The sequence below is a fragment of the Diadema setosum genome, chromosome 16 (genome assembly GCF_964275005.1).
Source record: "Diadema setosum chromosome 16, eeDiaSeto1, whole genome shotgun sequence".
NCBI classification, from domain to species: domain Eukaryota; kingdom Metazoa; phylum Echinodermata; class Echinoidea; order Diadematoida; family Diadematidae; genus Diadema; species Diadema setosum.
The window spans coordinates 9,698,971-9,725,201 of record NC_092700.1 but is presented as its reverse complement, the minus strand read 5'-3'; the positions used below and the strand labels follow the sequence as shown (position 1 = coordinate 9,725,201).

Genomic DNA, 26,231 nt, shown 5'->3' with positions numbered 1-26,231 from the left:
AGTTTATCCTTTTGTAAAGGGATCATGGTAGGTAGCCTACAGTTTCGGTTGAAATGGGATTTGATGTTTTCAACGTTTTTTGATGATGATCATTTAAGAAAATGAGAAACTGCTTTTGAAATATGAAAGTGCATTTGAGTTTTAAGAGGAATTCAAAGTTAGAATTACGTGTAGTCCTCTTAAAGTGGTTTCTAATATATATATCTCGCAAAAATTTAAAGGCTGAATTCTCATCTCAACCAATACTATACTATCCCTTTAACAATGCTCGTAAATCTAGCTACCTTGGAGGAATAAACTTTATGATTTCATTAAAATTGATTGTTTCGCTTTAAGCTCAAATCTTAGAACGCGATATCTAGTGCCCTTCTGGGGCCCGTTTCATAAAACTTGTCATCAGTGACAAGTTGTCATAGATGTGACAAGCTACTAAAATCCTTGCATTTGATTGGCTGAGAGCAAATTTGTCATAGAAATGTGGCAGTTGTCACTGATGACAAGTTTTATGAAATGGGCCCCTAGTCCTCAGCTGACGTTATTTATGACTTGTACTATCATTCTGTATTCATTATATACCACTGGCTCATCATGATTATGTTTGTTGTTGTTTGAATTGAATTGAATTGAATTGATTGCTTTACTGTCCACAATGCGAAAGTGGAAATGCGCCTTCCACCAGCGTTACACACAAGAGGTACAAACAGATAACAATTGTTCATTGAACATATACGTCACAGATTACAAATAAGATGAAACATACATGTTTTGCATTACTTGTTGCAGAAAAATAAAATAATAACCATTATATTCATAATACATATTACATATATCTCATTCAATTCATTCATTTAAATAAATTCTATAATCATTATACTTATTATCAAAAATTCAACTTTCAACAAATCTTTCACTTCTAATCAATTTTTTTTCACAAATATTATGCCTCAAAACCATAGAAAAAATATATATATATATCTTGCATAACTACACCTATAAATCATCATATAATACCAATTTCAATAATTACTAAAATACTATGAGAATTATTCAATCCACAAAATTACAATAAGATTATAATTATCATAACAATGCTTTGCCCGACAAACACCCGGCAAAAATTATGTGTTGCACATCTCATACCTCAAAACCATAATACCTACCAAATTTAATTTCAATTGCTTCAGAACTGTTGAAGTTGTTCACTCCACAGATTTCAGAAAAAAAAAAACCAAACAACAACAACAACAACATGCGGTTACCATGGCCAGTTGCGGATCCAGGAATTCTGTAAAGGGGGGGGGGGGGGGGCGTGACTAATATTTCTGGTGCCACTTCCGGGTTTCATTTCATTTTTTATTTTTGTTTTCTTTGTTTTTAACGAAAATCAAAAGGGGGGCGTGCGCCGGTTGCGCCCCCTCTGGATCCGCCACTGATGGCAACGCTTTGGCAAATACAAACACAAAGAGTGTCTTACATAACTACACCTGTGAATCATCATAAATACCAATTTTAAAATTAATCGCTTAAATACTATGAAGGTTATTCAGTCCACAAACGAACAACGAACGAACAAACCTGGGATATTCATTCATGAACGGAATTCCCTGACAGCATGGCGATTAAACGTGTGTATGGAATTTGGCACGAATGACTGGCGAAAACGTGCACGATTTGTGCGAGGCACGCGCAGTCTGATTCCGGAGCGATTGTACACATAGTGCACATTGAGAGGATGCGTTTTGTCCCCAACGATCTTTTTGATTTTTGACAAAAGCCTTTGTTCAAAAATGTCTTTCATCGCAGGCAGTTCCCTGCCTATTACCCTTTGTGCCACCCGTCTTATGCGATCAATGCGATTCTGGTTCTTTTGTGTTGTGTTTCCATAGTAACATATCAAATTGTAAATAAGTACACTCTGGATGAGGGCCTGGTAAAATGATTTCAGGATTGATCGGTCAACATGCAGATTATTTAATATTCTTAGAAAGTAAAGCCTCTGATTTCCCTTTTTACACAATGTTGTGACATTATCAGACCAATCAAGGGTGCCCGTGAGTTTTGTTCCTAAGTATGTGTATTCCTCCACTTGTTCAATCTCCCTACCATTTATAACGAGAGGCGTATGTTGTCCCCTTTTCTTTCGAAAGTCGAACACCACTTCCTTGGTTTTTGACGTGTTTAGATGTAGGAAGTGTGAGTCTCACCATTCAGAGAAAACCCTGACGGCTGACACGTACTCATGGGAGTTCTCATCTGTCAAAAATCCTGTGATTGCAGTATCATCAGCATATTTGATTATAGTACAGTTTTCATTGTTGCTTACACATTTGCTAATGTACAAAGAAAACAATGCGGGGGATAACACACACCCTTGAGGTGCGCCTGTGCTCAACGGCGTAGCCAGGATTTCATCTTAGGGGGGGCGGTTAGTCTGCGAGGGAGCGAAGCGACCGAGCCCGAGCGAGCGGAGCGAGCGAGGGGGGGGGGGGGGGAGGGTGTGGGAGGGGGGTGTCCCCCCTCCCACGGTAAGAACTTTTTTGCATTTGGATGTTGTAAATGGTGCAATTTGATGCATGTTTTTGCGCGTTTTATCGACGTGAAACAGTCCCACTTGTTTATGGTAGCAGTTTATTTTGATGTAGATTATTATTGAACAATTTGCCTATAAAAGGGTATAATTTAGATACACTTCTTGTATTAATTCTTTTCACTGAATATCATGAACGCGACTGAACCCGAGCGAGCGGAGCGAGCGAGGGGGTAGGGGAGGGTGTGGGAGGGGGGTGTCCCCCCTCCCACGATAAGAACTTTTTGCATTTTGATGTTGCAAATGGTGCAATTTGATGCATGTTTTTGCGCGTTTTATCGACGTGAAACAGTCCCACTTGTTTAAGATAGCAGTATATTTTAGTGTAGATTATTATTGAACAATTTGCCTATAAAATGGTATAATTCAAATATTCTTTTCACTGAATATCATGAACGCGACTGAACCCGAGCGAGCGGAGGGAGCGAGGGGGTAGGGGAGGGTGTGGGAGGGGGGTTTCCCCCCTCCCACGGTGAGAACTTTTTACATTTTGATTTTGCAAATGGTGCAATTTGATGCATGTATTTGCGTGTTTTAACGACGTGAAACAGTCCCACTTGTTTAAGATTGCAGTATATTTTAGAGTAGATTATCATTGAACAATTTGCCTATAAAATGGTATAATTCCAATACACTTTTTGTATTAATTCTTTTCACTGAATATCATGAACGCGACTGAACCCGAGCGAGCGGAGCGAGCGAGGGGGTAGGGGAGGGTGTGGGAGGGGGGTTTCCCCCCTCCCACGGTGAGAACTTTTTACATTTTGATTTTGCAAATGGTGCAATTTGATGCATGTTTTAACGACGTGAAACAGTCCCACTTGTTTAAGATTGCAGTATATTTTATATCATGAACGCGACTGAACCCGAGCGAGCGGAGCGAGCGAGGGGGAGGGGAGGGTGTGGGAGGGGGGTGTCCCCCCTCCCACGATAAGAACTTTTTGCATTTTGATGTTGCAAATGGTGCAATTTGATGCATGTTTTTGCGCGTTTTATTGACGTGAAACAGTCCCTCTTGTTTAAGGTAGCAGTATATTTTAGTGTAGATTATTATTGAACAATTTGCCTATAAAATGGTATAATTCAAATACACTTCTTGTATTAATTCTTTTCACTGAATATCATGAACGCGACTGAACCCGAGCGAGCGGAGCGAGCGGAGCGAGCGAGGGGGTAGGGGAGGGTGAGAGGGGAACCCCCCTCCCACGGTGAGAACTTTTTACATTTTGATTTTGCAAATGGTGCAATTTGATGCATGTATTTGCGTGTTCTAACGACGTGAAATAGTCCCACTTGTTTAAGATTGCAGTATATTTCAGTGTAGATTATTATTGAACAATTTGCCTATTATTAAAATGGTATAATTCCAATACACTTCTTGTATTAATTCTTTTCACTGAATATCATGAACGCGACTGAACCCGAGCGAGCGGAGTGAGCGAGGGGGTAGGGGAGGGTGTGGGAGGGGGGTTTCCCCCCTCCCACGGTGAGAAGTTTTTACATTTTGGTTTTGCAAATGGTGCAATTTGATGCATGTTTTTGCGTGTTTTAACGACGTGAAACAGTCCCACTTGTTTTAGTTTGCAGTATATTTTAGTGTAGATTATTATTGAACAATTTGCCTATAAAATGGTATAATTCAAATACACTTCTTGTATTAATTCTTTTCACTGAATATCATGAACGCGACTGAACCCGAGCGAGCGGAGCGAGCGGAGCGAGCGAGGGGGTAGGGGAGGGTGAGAGGGGAACCCCCCTCCCACGGTGAGAACTTTTTACATTTTGATTTTGCAAATGGTGCAATTTGATGCATGTATTTGCGTGTTCTAACGACGTGAAATAGTCCCACTTGTTTAAGATTGCAGTATATTTCAGTGTAGATTATTATTGAACAATTTGCCTATTATTAAAATGGTATAATTCCAATACACTTCTTGTATTAATTCTTTTCACTGAATATCATGAACGCGACTGAACCCGAGCGAGCGGAGTGAGCGAGGGGGTAGGGGAGGGTGTGGGAGGGGGGTTTCCCCCCTCCCACGGTGAGAAGTTTTTACATTTTGGTTTTGCAAATGGTGCAATTTGATGCATGTTTTTGCGTGTTTTAACGACGTGAAACAGTCCCACTTGTTTTAGTTTGCAGTATATTTTAGTGTAGATTATTATTGAACAATTTGCCTATAAAATGGTATAATTCCAATACACTTCTTGTATTAATTCTTTTCACTGAATATCATGAACGCGACTGAACCCGAGCGAGCGGAGCCAACGAGGGGGGAGGGGAGGGTGTGGGAGGGGGGGGGGTGTCCCCCCTCCCACGGTAAGAACTTTTTGCATTTTGATTTTGCAAATGGTGCAATTTGATGCATGTTTTTGCGCGTTTTATCGACGTGAAACAGTCCCACTTGTTTAAGGTAGCAGTATATTTTAGTGTAGATTATTATTTCGAGCAATTTGCCTATAAAATGGTATAATTTAGATACACTTCTTGTATTAATTCTTTTCACTGTATATCACGAACTCGACTGAACCCGAGCGAGCGGAGGGAGCGAGGGGGTAGGGGAGGGTGTGGGAGGGGGTGTCCCCCCTCCTACGGTGAGAACTTTTTGCATTTTGATGTTGCAAATGGTGCAATTTGATGCATGTTTTTGCGTGTTTTAACGAGTTGAAACAGTCCCACTTGTTTAAGGTTGCCGTATATTTTATTGTAGATTATTATTGAACAATTTGCCTATAAAACAGTATAATTCAAACACACTAGTCTTCTTGTATTAATTCTTACACTGAATATCATGAACGCTGTCTGTTCAGCAATCAAACAGAAAAAGCATGCACACGAGGGTGTAGATAGGGGCATATCCCCTCCCACACGAAGGTGATTTTGCGTTTTCAGACCTGAAATTCAGCGATCTGGTGCAAATTTTTGGTGCAACACTTTTTCATCGAAGTGTTAAAATCACGGAATTTAGCTCTTATTCCGAATGTGCACCATCTGTGCGTATGTTATAAAGTCTAGTGAGGTAGAACTTAGGGGAAGGGGGATTCCCCCTCCCGCTCGCGGAGCTTTTGCTTTTTTAGAATTGAAATAAAGCGATCTTGGTATAGCCACAGTCTACTTCTTTGCATGGCGGGGGGGGGGGGGGAACAGGAAGAAGGCGTTGGTGAGTGTTATCTCCACTCTTCCCTTCCGATGGAGCTTGTATCTTTTTAAGGCTGAAATTGAGATATCTCGTATACGCATAATAAGCATATTTGATGGAATCAACATTTGGGTAATCAAAAAAAAAAAAAATGATGGGGGGGGGCTGAGGGAGGAAAGGGTCGATTAAAAGGGGAAATTCCCCTTATACATGAGGGAACCTTCAGTTTTCGGAATATTAGTGAAAAGTCTTGCACACTCAGAATTATTCAGAATTTTTTTTAATCTAAAAAGTGTACTTAGCTAGGGAAAGCGGCAAAGAGGGGGAGGGTTTGGGAGGGGGTATCCCCCTCCCAAGCACGAGAGATTTTGCATATTTTGAATTGAAATTCAACGATCTGGTGCACACTTTGAGTGAAATATTCAAAAAAAATATATCTTATTTGATGAAAGGTTGCAAAGGAGACCCGCTTCATGTGCATGCATACAGTATACACGCATTTTTTTTTTTTCCGCCTCCCAACTCCTCGGTCCAAATCTTAGGGGGGGCGACCGCCCCCATCGCCCCCCCTGGCTACGCCAGTGCCTGTGCTACTTATTCTCGTGCTTGACTCAGTGACTCCCATCTTGACGGACTGTGGTCTGTTTAACAGAAAGTTATGCGTCCACAGCACAATTTGTGGGGGTACATTCATTTCTACGAGTTGAGTTGCAAGGAGGTGCGGTTTGATTGTATCAAATGCGCTTGAAAAATCTACAGAGTTCTCACAAAATTCTTATTAACGTCCAGATGCTGATATATACCATGAAGAAAAACTAAGACGGCATCATCTACTCCTCTGTTTTGGCGGTAGGCAAATTGGAGATTATCAAGATGACTGCCAGCGTGGTTCATGAGGAGTTTTAACATGAGTCTTTCTAGACATTTCATAACACTGCATGTAAGGGATATCGGCCTGTAATCCGTGAACTCAGCATGTTTGCTACTTTTAGGAATAGGCACAATTGTGGAGGTTTTCCACAGGGTTGGCACCGACACCTGGTCAACAGAATTTTGGAATAATTTTGTATAAACGTATGAGAGCTGCACTCTAAAAACGCAAATGTTGAATCAACATTTAAAAGGGCCGAGGAGTGACAGCATTTTTTGAAGTGTTGCATCCGACTTTTAAGATAACATTTTAAATGTTGAATCTAGCAGGAAAACCAACACTTTGAAAATGTTGTCACTCCTCGGCCCTTTTAAATGCTAATTCAACATTTGTGTTTTTAGAGTGTGGTCCTTACAACATTTCAACACTTTGTTACACACTCTGTCCGGGCCTGGGGCTTTATGTGGTGATAAGCTTTTTTTGATAGTAAAAAGCCCGATTGAAGTCATTCTCCTTATTAACTATTAGATTCACTCCAGATTCCATCAGTTCCAACATATCCATTTTGTATCAGTACAGAAATAAAATGCATCAGTATTGCATATGTCTTCGACATTTATTTTGTAAGGTTGTTAGTGCTTAGTATGGGCATCACACTTGATACACTGTATAGTTATAGAATATGGGATTTGTATTATCATGTTGCATGAGATTGAAATGCTCCCCCCCCCCATTTTGTGTACCTAAAAGAAGAGATTATCATACATAATCTGAGAAGGCGACGACATCATCAGGGAAGTGATTGCGTATTAACATTTCACTGTGCCCAATATCGGTAGGTATATTTCTTGCTTTTTCTTTTTTTTCCCTATTAATACACAGTGACATTTTTTTATGTTCTATTTGATTTAACTTCATGTTATTCTGTTAAGCTATCTCGGACATGGGCAAGAACTTAATTTTAACCCTTTAAGAATATATCACGAAGGTAGGACCTGTCCTACATGATTATTAATTTAATAATGAAAACAAAACAAAAAGAATTCTGTATTTGAGAATGAATATACCGTTTCCAGGGGACTGCTCGCAGGGCAACTGACAAAAATTTCAGAAACTATCACAAATTTTCACACAGCACAGAGACACATTTTACTTTAATTCTGCACTCATCTAGCCTGTAAGGCATAAAGGAGGTCTAAACGAAAATAATACAAGACCAAGTGGATTGATTATCATTGATTGTTGTTGTTTTTTTATTTTTTCTGTGTGTTTTTTTATGCTTTCTTGTCTGTCACCTAGTGCGTTATTTGTGCACGAACATGTTTGACTGAATGTGGGAAGTTAAGTCGTTTTGGTGTAAATCCTCATTAACCGCCGTCAGATCCAACAAGAAAATACACTGATAGCAACCGTACAAGTCCGTACAATTCATTCTTCGTCACGCAGTACGACATGGCGTCTCGTGAGCGGTACTCAAACACTCAGCAGTTGTTGTTGGTTGTTTTTTTTTTTTCAATACACACACATTCGTTGATGTGGTAATTCACCCACATGTCGTTACATCATACACTCATAAATCATAATGAAGTGGATACATAGTTTAGAGTCACGACATGGGCTGTCATACGTCTCACGTCACATTGTGTAGCTGCAGTTTCATTGACACGTTTATTGTCCATAAGTTATAAACTTTAAGTTTTAGTGATGATTCTGTGTAAACGTTTTCAGCGGATGATTCATGCCAATATTGAGGACAAAATCGTTATAATGCTTCAAGTATTTTGGCCCCGCTTTCAGAGTATGATGTCTTTTGCTTCTTGGATTTTATATGATTTTGTTGTCCCTTACCTTGTTTTCATTTGTTTTGTTTTGTCCAATCGCAAAAAGGGGACAGTCTGGGAGAGTAAACGGCTTGGTGGCAATGAAGTATTGCGAGTTCACGCGCTTCACTATTAATAATCATTATTTACATAAGGTCCGGGTGAATTGCTGTAGCGCCAACTACGGCAGAGATTCGAAACGCCTTGGTTTACGCAGGTGCTTACCTTGCGAGGACGACGTCGACATCAAATTCTGAACTTGTAGCACGGTATGTTCACTTTCTTACGATGGTTGCCGAACTTATACCGAGTACACTGTATTAGCGTATTTTGTGCGTGTTACTGTGTGCGAGGTGAGTGAATGTAGTGGGTGTGATTTCATCTTTTCTTGCACCGATGAAGTTTATCAAATCTTTTCCTTATGTAGGACCTAGGCCCCCTAACACCTGAGAGAACTATTAAGTATGACTTAATAATGTCTCATTGTAATGATACAAGTGACGGAATGGGAGAGAGTCTTTGCTGTTTTCTTATATCATTACGACTGTTTGATGCTTTTGCAGTTTTCCAGTCCCCTCATTTGCATCAATCACAACCCTTTCACTTCTGGTGCAGATGTGTACAAAAACAAGCAAAATAAAATTTTGGTACCTTTAATCGTTGTTGCACATAGATGTGTGACGAGAACGCTACTAAAGACAACGCAGCCTCCCTGGTTGACCAGTGAGAAAAGCTGGCTCGCGCATCTGCAGAACACCATTTTTAGCCTAATAGCGTCGTCCCTAGCGTTCGCGTTGTAGCTCTAAAGCTTGCTACTGCCTCCCGTTAACCAATTTTCTGTCGTACCACTATGCATTATAACTTATTGGCGTGGATATTTGGATGTAGAGGTACAGTGCCTTGACAAAGACATGATAGTATTCATCATTAATTGCAGTCTGTATTTTTTTTTTCTGACAGGAACTGTTTAACCGCTCTTTCCACGGCCGCCAGCCTATTAATGCTCTTCACCCAGTCCCGTTGCTATCATTTTCTTCACTGTCGTTATTAGGCAGAATGTTCGGGACAGATGACGTCTCAGATCACACACATTAACGTAACAGAACACCATGGCAGTGGTTAGTATATAATCGCACGGAAGAGGACGCAGATATCTACTCAAGATATGGAACTCTCAGGTAGCATTAGGACGGGTAGATAGAAAAAGAGAGATAGTATGTGAGAGACAGATATAACAGAGAGAAAGAGAGAGAGAGAGAGAGAGAGAGAGAAGGGGGTAAGGAGAGAGAGAGAGGGAGAGAGAAGGGGGTAGGGAGAGAGAGAGAGAGAAGGGGGTAGGGAGAGAGAGAGGAAGCCCATTTAGGTGAATGTTGTTTCTTTTTATTCTGTTATCCATTTCGCACGTTCTGGCGAAAATGTTATCGGTTGTTCGCTGTCCTCCGCACGCAGCTGTTAGTACGACGGCGGAATGTAGGAAGCCGAATAAGCAGAGTGGTAATGAACAAAATCGTGACGTTTGTACTGTTGTACAATAAAGACCATGATGATATTGTGTGCGGTCATATCGATGTATGCCAAGCAGTTGTTGTGGCAACTCCTGCTAGGTTGGTATTGATTTTTTTGTTTTCTTACTCTGTTGTACGTGGCGGTGGTTTTTTTTTTTTTTTTTTTTTTGTCCGCTTTATAAGAGTCGTATGAGGTGTTTGAATCCCGAACATATGCAATATTGCCAATATTCATATATCGAGGTGTTTGTTTTTTTCTCTGATCACTTCAATGAATAAAAATCATGTTTCGAAGGAGCATGACACAAATTTGCAAAAAGGTCACATGACTCGCGTCGTTCTGCGCTTGCTTCCTCTAGCTTCCCAATCGAAGCACGTCGCAACGCTTCGAGGCTGCAAATTTGTCGAGATGTTTGCCATTAGGAGAGAGACGCGGGAAAGAAAAGAATGTTTTGTCGTTTTTATTTCAATATATTTTAACGCCCGTACTGATGTATAGACATGATAGGGGAGGGAGCTAGGAAGCAAACATTGGAACAATTGTTGTTGTTTTTCTTTGTTTGTTACGTTGATGGTGATTGGACGAGATAACGTTTGATGACCTTGTGAACTCTCAGTAACAAGTGTTTCTGTGTAATGAAATGGCGAGTTGTGTCTGAAGAGACAGTAACTCTGGATGGCCGCAATTTAAATCGCGAACATGGAGAGTAGTGGTGATCAATATCATTGAGTAGACAGATGCGTTACTTGTACCACCCCTCCCCCCCCCCAATCGTCATAGACATTACACTTCTCGATAGCCCGTAGTGTTTGGTTTCGCTCTTATCATAACGAAACACTTCCGCAAACGAAGGGGACATTTTCGCCAACTGCTGCCACCGCGCTGAAGCAGACGCCGATGCCGCGCAATCGTCTGCAATTAGTGCTGCTTCTGCCAGTGAGTCTTTTGTTCAACTATTTTATGCACATGTACCATACGAGAAAAAGAAGATGGATTGATCCCGACGGTATTAACTCTCGTTTGAGGAAAAGCCGATCAATGGAGTTTGCATGTGTCTGTACCTGATAATCTTATCGGTTGTAGACAACGCCATGGACATGATGGAGAAAATACGTCAGAGCCTTAACGAAACGGGCAATCGGGAAGTCGTAACCGAGCTGATCCTGGTGTCGGCGGAAAGCGAAGCCGCATTTTTCGAGACGGTGGTGGAGTGGATGGATATTGCCTATTATGGCAGCGAGGTGATCCTTGGTGTGTGCGCCACTATTGGGAATACCGCCGTCGTCGTGGCGGTGGCGGTTACAAGAGAACTCCACACGGTCCCCAACACGTACCTCGTTTCCCTCGCGATCAGCGATCTCTGTATGGGCGTGCTCGGCATCCCCATCCTCATGTTGGCCCTGAACGGCTGGCCCCGGAACTACGGGCTCTGCCTCACTCTCCTCACCGTGGTGCTCCTGCTCGATCTCTGTTCCATCTACTCCCTGCTGGCCCACACCTTCAACCAGTTCTACTCCACCTGTTACCCGCTACACTACCCGCGTGTCTCTACCAGGAACCGGGTCGTGTTCCACCTTGTCCTAGCCTGGCTGGTGCCACTTTCCATCGCCCTGGTCATGCCCCTGGGCTGGAATGATGGTTACCCAAGCATGGGCTACTGCAAACTCATTCGCGTTGTAAGCATGGACTTCCTGGCTTTTATGTTCCTCGCTGGTATGATACCGCCATTTTTCGCCATGTGCTTCATGTACACCCGAATCTTCAAGGCGATTGCCAGGCAGGTGGGTACGCGTGGATGTGGATACGATCTACTGCAGCTGGTGTCTTTCGAACGGCAGTTTATTCACCGTACCGTACATTTAAGCGTATATTTTGAACATCAGAACGACAGTTTACTCACCATACCGTACATTTAAGTGCATATTTTGAACATCAAACATATATACACACATTTACATGCAAATTCATTCTATAAGGCGAAGTGATTGACACTATTGCAATTTCGCAAGGCAAAACATGCACTAAGGGTCATTTATCATTCCCAAAATTTTACGCATGTATAGCAGCTGGGTGATTCCTTAAAAAGACATACTTCTGGACTAATGTGAACGTCTTTTGTTATTCTTTTTTATTTTTTTTTTCATTGCAATACTCTACCCGTGTGCAAGTGTAAAGAAATAATGATTATGCTCATAGAATTAAAAAGGGAGTATACAAATGCTTTTTCTTCCCAATTTCAGATGTAATTCCCGTTTTGAATACTCTGATTTTGATGGCGTAACAACATTAAAAGCACACGAAGCTATACCTTGAGTGTCTAAGAATAGCATTCATTTTTTAACGTCTCGAACTTTTTATTTTTACATTTCTAGCAACGTTTAACTTCAAAATATTTAAATACCCTTACATTACCCTGGTAAGAAATATAAATTTTTGCACAAAATACCGCATTGTTAGATTCCTGAACATGAGATGCGGTTGTTGTGCATGTAATGTGTATGATACTGAAACATATCAACATGGAGAATATAGAATAAATCAAAAATATAACTACTTATCACTAATCAATTTACATAAATAACTGAGTATACAGCAATAATCTGATGGTAACGGAACCGCTAAAAACAACTTACTTTCATTCCTCGATTTTGAGTAGAGTTAAACATTATAAGCAAAAATTTAAGCACCATATCTGAAATATAACTTCCGACCCCGTCTGCCTGAAGTATATAGAATTAATCTGATATCAAATAACTGAACATTACATTAGATGAGTGCCAACTTTGGTCAACACAATAACATCTTTATACAATCCTGATATTAAATTGTATGTTGTTCGTACTCTCGTAGGTGTCAAAATAATATCAATAACATTACCGCTGTACATTTTTCCTCTCAGTTTTTTTCTTCTTTGTTGTTGTCGATGTACCCCTCAGCTTTCAGGCATATTTGGGTTATCACGTATCTTGCCCTGTCTCGACTCTCAATAAAGATTTTTATGTCAAGGGCTTTCTCACATTATATATGGAGGTGATCGATACGCCCTTTCCTTGATGTATGTCAGATCGAGCGGCAGTCCTAGACAGACAACATTATTAGCTGGCTTCCGAATTGCACTAGAATCAATTTCTTGTCTTTACAGCGGGTTTCAGGGATGATCTATCCCGAAGCAAAACAGAAGATCAGTGAATAGCTACAAAAATAAAAATACGCCTCGTCACCAGTGACGATACATAGGGCTGACGAAAATCGAAAGAATTGCGATCTCAGAGTTTGTCTCCGAAGAACTCGTTTGTTTGTTGACTTCAGCGTGTGTGACTTTATTAATGATAAAAATAGTGTTTCATTTCCTAGTATACTTTACAATGTTTTTTTTTGAACAGATTATGATGAAAAGTCTTTGTGATTGCTTTTTCATTTTTCATCTACTTTTGTGGATGAAATAATTACTGTAAAATATTAGGCAGAATGATATCATGTCACGCTGTATAATATGCGGAGGCGGTAGCCAAATTACCCCCCCCCCCCTAAAAAAAAGAGAGAAAATCTCCAGCAAATCATAATAGATCAAGTTCCACAAGACGAATCTAGAAGGCGCGGCGTCACATCTGCACAGACATCGAAAGCGATTAACACTCGAAAGATTGGTTTCGGCATACATTATTTTATTTCCGCAAAATTTCAAATACTATACGGGCATTTCATGAGGTGTAACCTTCATTCACCATACACCCCCACACGCAATCACGCATACAAGCACAAAATGTTAAGGATCCTATGTAGCAGTCTGTCTTAAGGCGTCTAAAAGCAGATATTGAGTTCCAAATCACTTCCGCCGTTCTTTCACCGTTATCAAACACCTCTGAATGAAATGGGTAATTAAACTATACCAGTAGTCGAATGAATGCGACTGAATTCCCGTGGCTGACATTTTCCACATACTCTGCAGTTAGACTTGGGTAATAAGTAATGCTTTGTTATATCTGACATTCTGATGATAATGTACAGGCCTACTTATATACTATAAATGTGTAGACAAATATCACAGCATGCTTTACTTAAGTTGTTATTTATTGTACTATTATATCTTTCATACAAGTATACCGTAGGTCCTATATGTCATTTTCAGACATTTTGCTGATATTGCGGCAATGCTCTTTTCTAGTTTCTTTTGACTTGAAATAATCGCAGAAGTCATATGACATCTCATACAAATAATTTGGATGTTCCCCGCGATACTACCTGTCACTACAACATTAATACGTGGATTATGAAATGAAGTGAGACAAAAGCAGTATAGAAGAACAAATAAGTTCATGTATGTAGAACACATAAAATGTTTATTCTGTTGTGGTAATATTACATTCACTTTGACATTTGTGATGTTGAAAATGTAATATTGGAAATGAAAATTGATTTCAATTGAAAAATTGAAGATACAGTTAAAGGGATCATAAACATGAAGTTTCTACCGTATTTTTGGTGAGATAATGAGAACATTTTTTTTTATCAACTATGAAAGAACATGTAATTCCAAGAGGAATTCAACGTTTATTTCATGAGAATTGGCTTCAAATGGCTGAGATATCCAAAACAGAGCGATCCTATAATAAAAGGTGGGTCTACACTGTAGGATCGCATTGTTTTATTTTGTTTTTGGATGTCTCAGCCATTCCAAAACCGATTTTCATCAAATAAACTCTGAATTCTTCCAAGAATCGTATGGTCTGTACTTTTTCATATGTGGTTTCTTGGTATCTCACAAAAAGTTAAAAGTTCAATTCTCATCTCCACCAATACCATACCATCCTTTCAAACGCCAGCTCGAGGAAAATTTTATAATACTAGTTATCTTTTGATGACGAGAGACAAATAAGTAGAATGATAGATAGATAGATAGATAGATAGATAGATAGATAGATAGATAGATTGATAGACAGATTTAGATAGATATAGATGGATAGACAGATTGAAAAAAGACTAACTTTGTTCAAAGGGGATGGGATGTTTACAAACGCAAAACAAAACCAAACGGCCAGTATAGGAAAAAATACAATGTCAGTAATGTGACATCATAATCTCAAAATCAGTGAGAGAAAGAAAGCATGATAAACAGAACAGATAAATAGACAGATAGGTGGAGAGATAGAAAGAAAGACAGGAAAAGAGAGATGCCTAATTGGGTTATATCGATTTTGTAAATCGCGGTCTGTATCGATCTTCGCTTAAACCCATAATCTGTTTTAGAAAAAGAGAGAAAAAACTAAGAGTATATTTGCGAGAAACCATGTTTCTCGTAGCGTTAACGATCCATGGATGGGGATAACTAAATTATATTGACCGCGACTGTCGAATTAAGAGGTAAAGCCACAGTAGATACAGCATGATGATTATGAAGTAATTCTGTGGATGCTGGTAAGACGCCCTATCGTTGTTATGTTTTCTTTTATTCTTCGTTTAATCTTGTGGAGAAACTTGCACCAGAGACAAAAAACAAACAAACAAACAAACAAACAAAAACCTTCTGCATATTTCAAATGACTGCATTCCCCTTGATGCTCAACTATAAGAAATGAGAAAAAAAAAAGAAGCAGGGCATCTGGCGGAAAAAAGGCCATGGTACGAGAAAAAAAAAATCATTCCTCCGATTCCAAAGAAGCGTAGAAGATGTAATAATTTCAGCTAAATTGAGGTTGCATCATCAGAACTCATGTTTTGGACTACAGGATGAATTTACAACTATGCAATGATACACTTTTATCAAAAGAATGTGAACTTTGCAATTCTAGTAGAGTATCTAAAAGACTCCAGACAGTGTTTATATTGATATGAAATCCAAAATGATTTATATCGATTGACATGATTGATGAGATACAGAAATATCGTTTTTATATTGCGTAGAATTTATTTCGTTCTAGGTGACTGCGATAAGGAACAAGCGAACAACCAGAGGAAATCCACACACAATAAATAAACTCTAAAAGAAAGAGAAAAAAAAAACAACAACCCAACGACTGTAGAACGTTTAAAAATGGCAAAAATTAAACAAGAAATAAGGAAGATATGACATTTTGAAATTTCACATTTCTTCGGAAAGCATTTCTTGACCAGTCCTTAATCCTAAATCATATTCCCCCCCCCCAAAAAAAAAAGAAGAAAGAATCATATTCCATAAAACGACATATGTATCATCGTTAACATTTCATCTTTTTTTTATTTTTGGTGAATTTAAAGGCAATTTTTATATTTATGCAGCTGAAATATGAGATTTTTGTCATCTCTGTATATGAAATGAATAAGAAATTGTGAGAGCATGACATTATCACCTTTCTGATTTGAATATTCATAACAACTGACCAAGAAGTATTTGCCGAAAAAATTTTTGCAATTTCAAAATGTCATAACTTCCGTATTTCTTATCCGATTTGGATAATTTTCCCCTCTTCCTTATGAAAATTGATAAAACTTTGAAGTGGATTTCTTCTTTAAGCCCCTTAAAGGATTAGGCAATGAAGATAAAGTGCAGAGCCTGGGGGCATAACCAATCTACTCAAGGGACTCGACCCAGAGAAGTTGTGATTGATAATTAGTTGTCTCGACCAGTGAGTAAAACAGTAAAATACATCAGTGGATTTTGAGGAAAATCGGACAACCAGTTAAAAAGTTAGAAATACTTTTGTACTGCCATTGCTTTGTACTACCATCAATGAGTGAATATTCAGCGGTAAATCTTATTACAAAAACTAAGAAATGATCACCACTTATCAATAAATCTGGTTTACAGCAATCCAATCGGTTACCAATTCAATTTCGAATCTCATTCAGTATAGTCTCCTAAACTATACCAGTGCCTTCATAGGCATGCTAACCGCTGCAGTCACACTGGCAAAACTTCCAGAACTTAAAAACTTCGAGAGTGCTTTGCCAGAGTGACCGCCTTGACTGCGGCTATAGTTTATTAATCTACAAGCAATAACAAAGTAATGGTTGACTTTATACCTGCACGATGCCACGAACTTGCAACAGAGAAAAATCTGCTTCCATGCACGCTCTATACTTAGCGCCTACAAAAAAGAAGATAATCTACAGTAGTTCACCAAGCATGTTGAAAAAGTCGCCCTGCAAATAGAACAAAAATTAGGTATTCTCAGAAGGTTCAAGGGAACGTTCAACACCCATTATCTCAGCCTGCTATATACTGGGCAGTGCTGGACTATCCTCCCACATGCTTTGTATTGTTGCAATGTATTATGGACCAATAACAACAGATCAGAACAAAATTATGATATCATCAACAGGTTATACACAAACGAGCCGCTTACACACCCATACCTGGCTGTTCTCAGCAAGTGCTCAGTCAACTTATTTGGCCAACATTACAAAAGTTGTATCTTAAAGCAATGGCATGTATGACATTTAAATATGTGCACCACCTCGCACCCTCCTCATTACCAAACAAATTTGTTTTACATGATGATGTAATTCACATCAATTTAAACTTGAACCTTCTGTAGACGTAATACTGAAGGAGCATACTAGTATGCTCAAGAATATCTTATTGGAATGATTTGCATTAAGAGACACGCTGTTCCCCTATCATATATCATGATAGGTATGTGTGTGTTTTTAGGCAACGATTAATACCCACACAGTGCATGCATTGCAATAGATGTAATTGTCCATCAAAATCCCCAACTAATCTCCTTTTTCTTTATTTACAAATTGTTGTAGTATTAACATGCCTTTAAAATTGTTGTATCAGCGTTACATGTTTGTTTTTTTATTGTATTTATAAGTTTTTATATATTATTATTATTTTTTTTTGTTGTTGCTATAACTGTAATTCTGTAATGTTTTATGAGCTGTGTTTTTAAAGGGCCCCTATGAAAAGCAACTAATGCTGACTTGGGCCACCCTTTTTTAAAGATGTGAAATGAATAAATAAATACACAATCACAGAAAATTTCAAATAAATTCTAACTGTTTCCTTACGCTCTATTCCAAGTTAAAATTACTATCATTAATATTTCTGAACAATCTGCTTAAAAACGGGGAGGTATAATTCCTACTGGGAATCATCAACATTCTCTCATGTTGCGTCTTCGTCAAGTGGAGAGCCGTGGTCGCCACACAGGGTCGTAACCATCGATACGATCATTCTCCGTCTCTCCGATAAGAACATTATGTTCATATTTGCCCAAGGTAGCTCACACAGGGTTGCTCTTCTATAGAATAGCACCCAACCTTATAAAATATGAAAGAGCATATCATTATAAGAGGAATTCAAAGTTTTTGATAAAAACGGCTGAGATATCCAAGTTCCTACAGGGAATTATCAACATTCTCTCGAATGTTGCGTCTCCATCAAGTAGAGAGCTCTTGATTAACAACCAAGGTATGATAATAATAATAATAATAGTGAGACTCTTATAAAGCGCACATTTCTACATAAAAAAGATACTCATGGCGCTATAGAACAGAGTACACAGGGTCGCCACACAGGGTCGTAACCATTGTAACGATCAGGATGATAAAGACTCTCCGATGCTGCTAAGAGCACTATGTTCATATTTCCCAAGGTAGCTCACTCAGCGTTGCTCTTTCATAATATAGCACCCAGCCTGCCGATCATTAGCATGATTAGTGTACATTATGATGCACAGGACAGAGTGGATCGGCGAGAATTGAATGCGTCAGTGTAACTTTGAAACTGTTTGATTCATGAAATACAACCATTTTCCCAATCATTATTGCATCCGGCACACCTACAACACCATTCAAGACTCGAGCCATGCGTTCGGATTTTACCGGACGCATGACTCAGTGTGGATCAGTAAAAATCAATGCATGACTATTGACCAATCAGATTCTAGGGACTCTAAATCCCATTTCATAAGATTTATTAAAGCATACATGTGAATTTAGTGAATGCCGAAATATTGCCGAGATGAATGATGTTACTACACTAAACTCCATTGCCCTGCCTTCTGTATGGGCGGTAAGTGAAAGTGCGCTCTTCCATAATGCCAGAAAAATGAAAATGTGATGAAATGCGATGAGGTAATCTTCTGTGGCACTTAGATACTGTGCAACATAGCGAGATGTTGAAGCAGCCTTTTACATCGATGACGGAACGTGACTCGAAGTGATGTGTTTTTGTGTTAAAGGGATAGTACATGTATTGGTTGGGGTGAGCATTCAGCTTTTAACTTGTTGAGAGATAGGGCCTACTTGGAAACAACTTTATAAAATGTTAAAGGACATACAATTCTAAAAAGGAATTCAAAGTTTATTATATTGATTGAAATTGCCGAGATACCCAAAGACAAAGTAAAACCAAACGATCCTAATAAAAAAGTGGGTATCATCTTTTATTAGTATCACTTTGTTTTGGATTTATCCGCTATTTCTAAACCAATTTTCATCAAATTAATGTTGCGTTACTCTTGAAATTGCATGCTCCTTTATATTTCATAAGAGGTTTCTCATTATCACCAAAAATGTAAAAACCTGAAGCCAGGTCTCATCCAAAACTACACCATCCCTTTAATATGTGTGTATTTGCTGATTTATCATAAGTATATTTGGAAGTAAATACTTAGATGAAGAAGGGTCTCACTGACAGGACCTCTGATGGATTCGAAAAGAAAAAAAAAAGAAAATCTTGTCAAGAAATGCAAGTATCGTGCAAGATCGGGTACACCATTGCGATTACACAATCTGCTCCTTAATGCCTTATTCAAAACATGCAAATAAAGAGATGGTGCAGTTTCGGTTGAGAGGGGGTTCAGGTTCCCAACGTTTTTTTGATGATGATTGTTTGAGGTAATGAGAAAAAATCTTATAAAATATGCAAGAGCATATCATTACACGAGAAATTCAAAGTTTTTGATAAAACTTGGTTTTGAAACGGCTGACATATCCAAAACAAAGTGATCTTAATAAAAAGTGGGACCCACCTTTTATTAGGATCACTTTGTGTTACTTCTGTTTTGGATATCTCAGTCATATCAAAACCGATTGTCATCAAATTCCTTATAGAGTTGTAAGCGCTGTAACATTTCATAAAGTGGTTTCTCAGTATCTCGCAAAAAAAAAAAATTAAAAGCTCAATCCTCACCTCAACCAATATACTATTGTATACCATCTCTTTAAAGTTTTTTAAGTCGACTTAAGTCCAACAAGTCTTTAATTTGAAAACGGAGGACATAAGTGTATTCTTGTTCTCAAAAGATGTGCTTTAATTATTGTTTAACGCTTTCTGTAGTCTGTTCTGAGTCTGGAACTTTCGGAAATTCCATCAAAACAACATGAACAATAGCTTACCATAACTCTGCCACAATTTTCAAATCTAACTCAATGATTTCCATCAACACTATTGTTGGCATTGTTATTATATTGATCGGTGGCTTTTGTGTATGGGAAAGGAATACCTCGATTGCGGTTTGTGGAATATGTAACGCCATAGGGAGTGCAGACCCTGGGAGTATTGAGACAACTTCCCACCAAATTCCTCTCAGAACGTAACAGTGTAATCCGGTAAAAAGCAATTTATCTAAGCTGGGGGGGGGGGGGGGGGATTCCCCTAGAATTGATGTTTTGTTCACGAACGCTGTTGAAGTGGCATTTCCGAATCGGAATCAAAGCAGACCTTTCGTGTTATAATTTGGCACTGTGCAAGAAATTAATGGTTTTCCTTTCTGTCTGGGGAAGTGCCAGATTTCCTCATTTTATTTACACAACCTGAGAAATATCAATTAATCGAAGTTAACTTTGTGCTGAGCATACCCCGGATAATAACCAGTCAAAACGACCTTTATCTACGAACCTGTATTACAAACAGCAATGACTACATCTCAGACACCATAGACTATACTCGACTGCATCAGGTGGTCTTTAATGTTAATAGAGGTGGTTTGCATTAATGGCTCATAAGTTAATGAATTTAGAGTTTACGGTTCACCAGGTGAGTTAAACCCGATTTCAAGGTCTGTTTGAGTGGAAAAAGATGAGTGACAAGACTTGAAAGGCAGAAAGAACACGAAGGTGATGCATAATGAGAAGAGAGAGAGAGAGAGTTGAAAAATAAGTATACGTTTAAGCGGAAGAGAGATATAGGAAGGAGAAAGAGAAAACATAAAGGGGTATTTTTTCTTGGAAGACTGTAAAAGAAATGCTCGTATATCTACAGAGGAAAGGCAAGACAAATAAAGTGCACGTCACAAGCCCAACACCGACGAGTCATACAGCTCATGAGTCGTGCAGCCCATACGAGTCATTATGCAACCCACGAGTCATGCAGCCCACGAGACATACAACCTACGGGGACGAGCTATACACTAAGCGAACGAGGCCCATCAAGTAACATAGGCCCATAAGCTATGCGGTCCGCCAGCTCGACACTAGGAAAATAAGGTCCATGAGTCTGACATCTAAGGCAAACAATGCCCATTGAGTCCGACACTGAGCAGAAAAAAGGCCTACGAGACCGACTTTACACGTCACGGGGCTTAAAGTGTCGGGTGCTGTTCGTTATTCCGAAGGTTCGCTATTCCGAAGGTTCGTTAATCCGAAACGCACAAAGTCCCTATACCTAGAGGTTCGTTAATCCGAAAATGAAAAAGGGTTCGTTAATCCGAACATTAACTTGTGGCGTTATTCTGAAGGTTCGTTATTCCGGAGATTCGTTAATCCGAAAATGAAATTCGGAATAACGAACTTTCGGAATAACGAATCTTCGGACTAAAGAGCCTTCGGTATAACGAACCTTCGGAATAACGAGCTGTAACCAAAGTGTCGATCTTGCGGTCCCCCCCCCCCCTTTTTTTAGCCAATGATCGGACTCACGGGCCTTATTTGCCTATAGTGTCAGACTCATATGCCTTTTTGGTGTACTGTTGAGCTCGTGGGCTGTATGACTTTTGGGGCGTTTGACTTGTTGGCTGTATGATGACTCATGGACCCTTTTCAATGTCGAGCTCGTGGGCCATATGACCTGCGGGTGGCGGGCTCGTGGGATGATCCCGTCAAAATAGCTTGTTAATCATAGCTTTAATAATATGTATAATAACATCATAATGTGTATGTATATATGTATGTATGTATGTATGTATATGTACGTAAATATATAATATATATTAACATACATAGGCCTACACTGTAAAAATTGCGACATTCTATAAGGATGAATTTTTCTTTAGATTCAGATTGATAATATGTTGCACCAGGCAATTTCTTTTATACGGACAAATCCCTTTTGATATATACATATATATATATATATATATATATATATATATATATATATATATATATAAGTAACAAAACTGGAACAAACAAAGTTCATGTTGCATCACCAACGGTTTATTTCTGCACACAAATATATATATATATATATATATATATATATATATATATATATATATATATTATATATACTCTCTAACAAAAATCGAGTGAATTTAGAGTGAAATTGGAGTGAATTTTAAGTAAAAGTGTTCATTTTCACTCGTTTTGGAGTAAGCTCAGTGATCACTCCTAAATCTTCGACTGATCCCTGAGGTCACTCCAAAATGAGTGAAAATGAACATTTTCACTAAAAATTTTCTCCAATTTCACTCTAAATTCACTCTTTTTTGTATTCACTCCTTTAAGAGTGAATATTTTCACTCGATTTTTTTAGAGAGTATATATATATATATATATATATATATATATATATATATATATATTGCGGATATTGCCCATAATCTTCAGAACAAGGCTATTCCATAGCTTTAAAGCTTTCTTTATCATTATTATCATCATCATGTATTACTAAACTTGTATGATATCATAATAACAGGAGTATTCATATAGAAATGCTTTCAGTGGCATCGAGGCAATTCAAGAGATTCCAAAGGGTGGAAATCTGTTTGGTACAGATTTTTTTTTTCAAATACTATGATTACATCTATAGCACTGGATAACTGAACCTGCGTGTGTGTGTGTGTTTGTGTGTGTGTATGTGTATCATGTACTCCCAGAGATCTAGATCGCGGACAATTCTTTCATTGTGAGTTAATAAATCCAATCATATAATGTACAAAAAAAAAAGATGCATGGGATAAACGCAGCTTTTTTTTCTTTTTTTTTTTAATAATGTGTGACATGTGAACTGGGCCATTCTCAATAGTATCTTAAAACGTGAAGGCATCACCCCTTTAACTAGAAGAGGCAGAATAATAACAATGCTACCGTTTTACCTCAAACCACTGCCCAAGTACAACTCAGAAAACATTATGAATCTCTTCAGCATTTTGTTGTTGTTGATAATGATGAATCATTTTACAAACCTGCATTTCAAAACGCGATCTGCGTAATATTTGGTGATAGAGCAAACAACTCTGCGCAGCACGAAATTTATATTCCTTTGTTGAATTAATTTGATCGCCATACCCACGTTGCACATTAAACATTTAGTCGTGTTTTGACAGGATAACAGATTCAGGCTCGTGTAGGCAGGGTAATAATCTATGTTAAAAAAAAAAAAAAACCCAGAAAAGCACCCATTCAACTTTTTTTTTTTTAACTGTTAACGAGTTGGGGGGGGGGAGGGTCGTTTATCAAGATTAGGTACGAAGCTCTCCGTTTGCACTGATATAAAGCAAAAAAAAAAATATGGCAGGGAAATGTCATGATTTAACAATATCACAGTGCTTCATTGCAGACGCATGAGTAAGTTTATTAGAATTAGCATTTTTAACACGAGACTTGTGTCAACCTGATTAAGCATTGTACTATAGTGCAATAGGGATGTGAAATGTGTCTTTTTACTATCAAAATTGTGTGACTGGTAGACTACTTAATATTGTCAAACATATCAACATGCCACCGGCAGGAAAATGTCAGTGTGATTGTAAACTATGTTGAGCATCACAGCTTCCGCATCAGATTCGTCTCAGACAACATTTCTTATTGAAATATAATTTCTGATTTGCTGTGCTGACAATTTGTTCATATGGCGGCATGGAAAACTGGTTAGGTGCTTTTTTTTTCATTATTTTGATGAGAATTGAATATGGATTATATAAATGTAATTGTAGGCAATACATTTCCAGTCATGTATAAAAGAAAGAAAGAATGATATGCACATGAAAAGGAACGGCTTCAAAAACAAGCATATACACATAAACAAGGTGAGCACAATGTGGCATTCATTATTTTCTGTAAAGCTCACGGTTGTATTTTATATAACAACGCGTAGGAATATATTCCCGCACGGAGAAATATATACTATACTAAATATACTAGTACCCTTATATTCACTATGGAACACATGGGCAAATATATACACTCTGTCATGAACCAACTATTCAGACTATTTTGGTTCTCCTGAGGCATCATTGGCCCTGTGTGATTCTATTCTTACGATGAATTAAAACTGCACCAATATATATTCTTTATGTACTTGTCGCCCATTGCAATACTCGTACCAGAGTTGTGCATCCTAAATCATATGCTGTTGTTTTACTTTATGTGAAGAATTTCGTTGCCAAGACAGATAAGATGATACATGCATGTTACATAACTGGAGATCCATTGGTCTTGTTCTTGTTGGAAAATTTGATGAATATTAATGTTATTACTCTGTATCTGTCATTACAGATGAATCAACTGGAGAAACTACAGACCATCGGTCAACGTTTACAAGCCACACGGGCATCTAGCGGGGAGGAACGGCAAGAGCAGATGGGGCAGACTAATTATAACAATACGTCTGTACTAAACAGGAAGCCAAAGGACGAAGGGACATCGAACATTGGCAAGGCTGAAGAAAATCAGTCAATGCAAGTTAACGACATGGCGTTAGCAAGTTCCTCTAGCAAATGCGAACAAGCGGACAATGGCTGCAAGGAGAGGATAGCTACCCTACCCCAGCAATCGCAAACACAGGTAGACGTAGTAAATGTCGAAGACAAGTCAGATGCAGTTCGTGAGGTAGCGAATAAATCAGTAAGCCAGAGCTTGAGTCACGCTGAACCTGGACGAGCCAGCGATCCTCAGAGACCTGCCACCGTCGTCAGCACAACGCACACGGACCAGGGTACCATGGCGAAGAGGTTCCAGAGGGTCCGACAGGAGCGGCGGAAGGCCCTCTTCTTCTGCTTCCTCATGATATTTTTCTTCTTCACCTGGTGCCCCATCTTTACCATGGATACGCTGGTGGCCTTTGGCGTCTTTTCGTCGATCAACCAGCACGTCCTCAACCTGGCCGTGCTGCTCAGTCACTTCAACAGCGCCTTCAACCCCGTCATCTACTCCCGCAAGAGGGAATTCCGTCGGGTCTTCAGACGATGGCTGGCCAAGCTTCCCGGCGTAAATAACAGTGTCCACCCGGAGAACAGTCGCATGCGTTCATTACTGACCGTCAGCGATTCATATTACGCCAGATGAACTGTGGATTGCAGATGATCCCGCGCGTGCAATGTAAAATACTATACTTTTATAGTATCAGCCTGCAATTCAACGAGTTGGCTAATAGCTGGTGCTTCATGGGCAAAGGGATGTACCCTAACCATATTTTCGAGCAATGCAAGAAATCATGAGCTTGCGATATTTTTGCACATACTTTTTTTTTTTAACCTACCTTCCCCATTCTCTGCATGTATCATTACGTTTGTCTTGAATTTTACATCATCCTCTTGGCGTTCGTTGATACGTATCTAGAAATATGTGTCTATATTTATGTGAAAATGTCTGAAATTGTGAATCCTCACTTGAGAATGACTCGACTTTCTAGTTCTACTATCTAATAACGCAATTATCTTGGGGACATGGCGATTTTTGTGTAATAAATTGCCGAAATGTTCATTGGTAGCATTTCATTTTCTTACTTGCAATAGATCGTGAAATATGACAATCTTTCTTGCACATCTGATTGTAAAGATCTTAATTTGGACAAAACAGAGGTAATGTGAGCAATTTCTGGATATCAATTGTAAATCTTTAAATAATCTGATTTTTTATTTCACTGAAATTTCTTTAATCAATTAGATACTTGTAAATTGTAAAAAAAAGAGAAAAAGTATCGTACTTTTTTTTTCTCTCTGCGCTTTATCAAATACGCTAATATACTCATGGAAGCGAAATAAAGTTTAAGCATTTCGTTTTTAGTGAATAAGTTAATCAATCAATAAAAGGCATTAATCAATCAATTGATGTATTCACGTATCCCTTCAGTACTTTGTGAAAGATTTGATTTCTATGTAATACTCACTTCTCTTTTCTTGTTCATACTGCATGTTCCTACTGACATTAAAAGGATG

General features: G+C 38.7%; 1 protein-coding gene across 1 annotated transcript; it reads left to right on the top strand.

The window, feature by feature from the left end:
- The first annotated feature begins 11,015 nt into the window (after window positions 1–11,015).
- On the top strand, window positions 11,016–25,359 carry LOC140240278 (uncharacterized). The gene is made up of 2 exons (XM_072320061.1): window positions 11,016–11,705; window positions 24,571–25,359. The coding sequence occupies exons 1-2, from the start codon at window positions 11,016–11,018 to the stop codon at window positions 25,357–25,359; spliced, it is 1,479 nt and encodes a 492-aa protein (XP_072176162.1).
- Window positions 25,360–26,231: the final 872 nt, after the last annotated feature.

Coding starts and splice junctions, on each gene's coding strand:
- LOC140240278 (XM_072320061.1), top strand. CDS start 11,016: ATGGACATGATGGAGAAAATACGTCAGAGCCTTAACGAAACGGGCAAT. Junction 11,706..24,570: donor TCAAGGCGATTGCCAGGCAG/GTGGGTACGCGT, acceptor CTGTCATTACAG/ATGAATCAACTGGAGAAACT.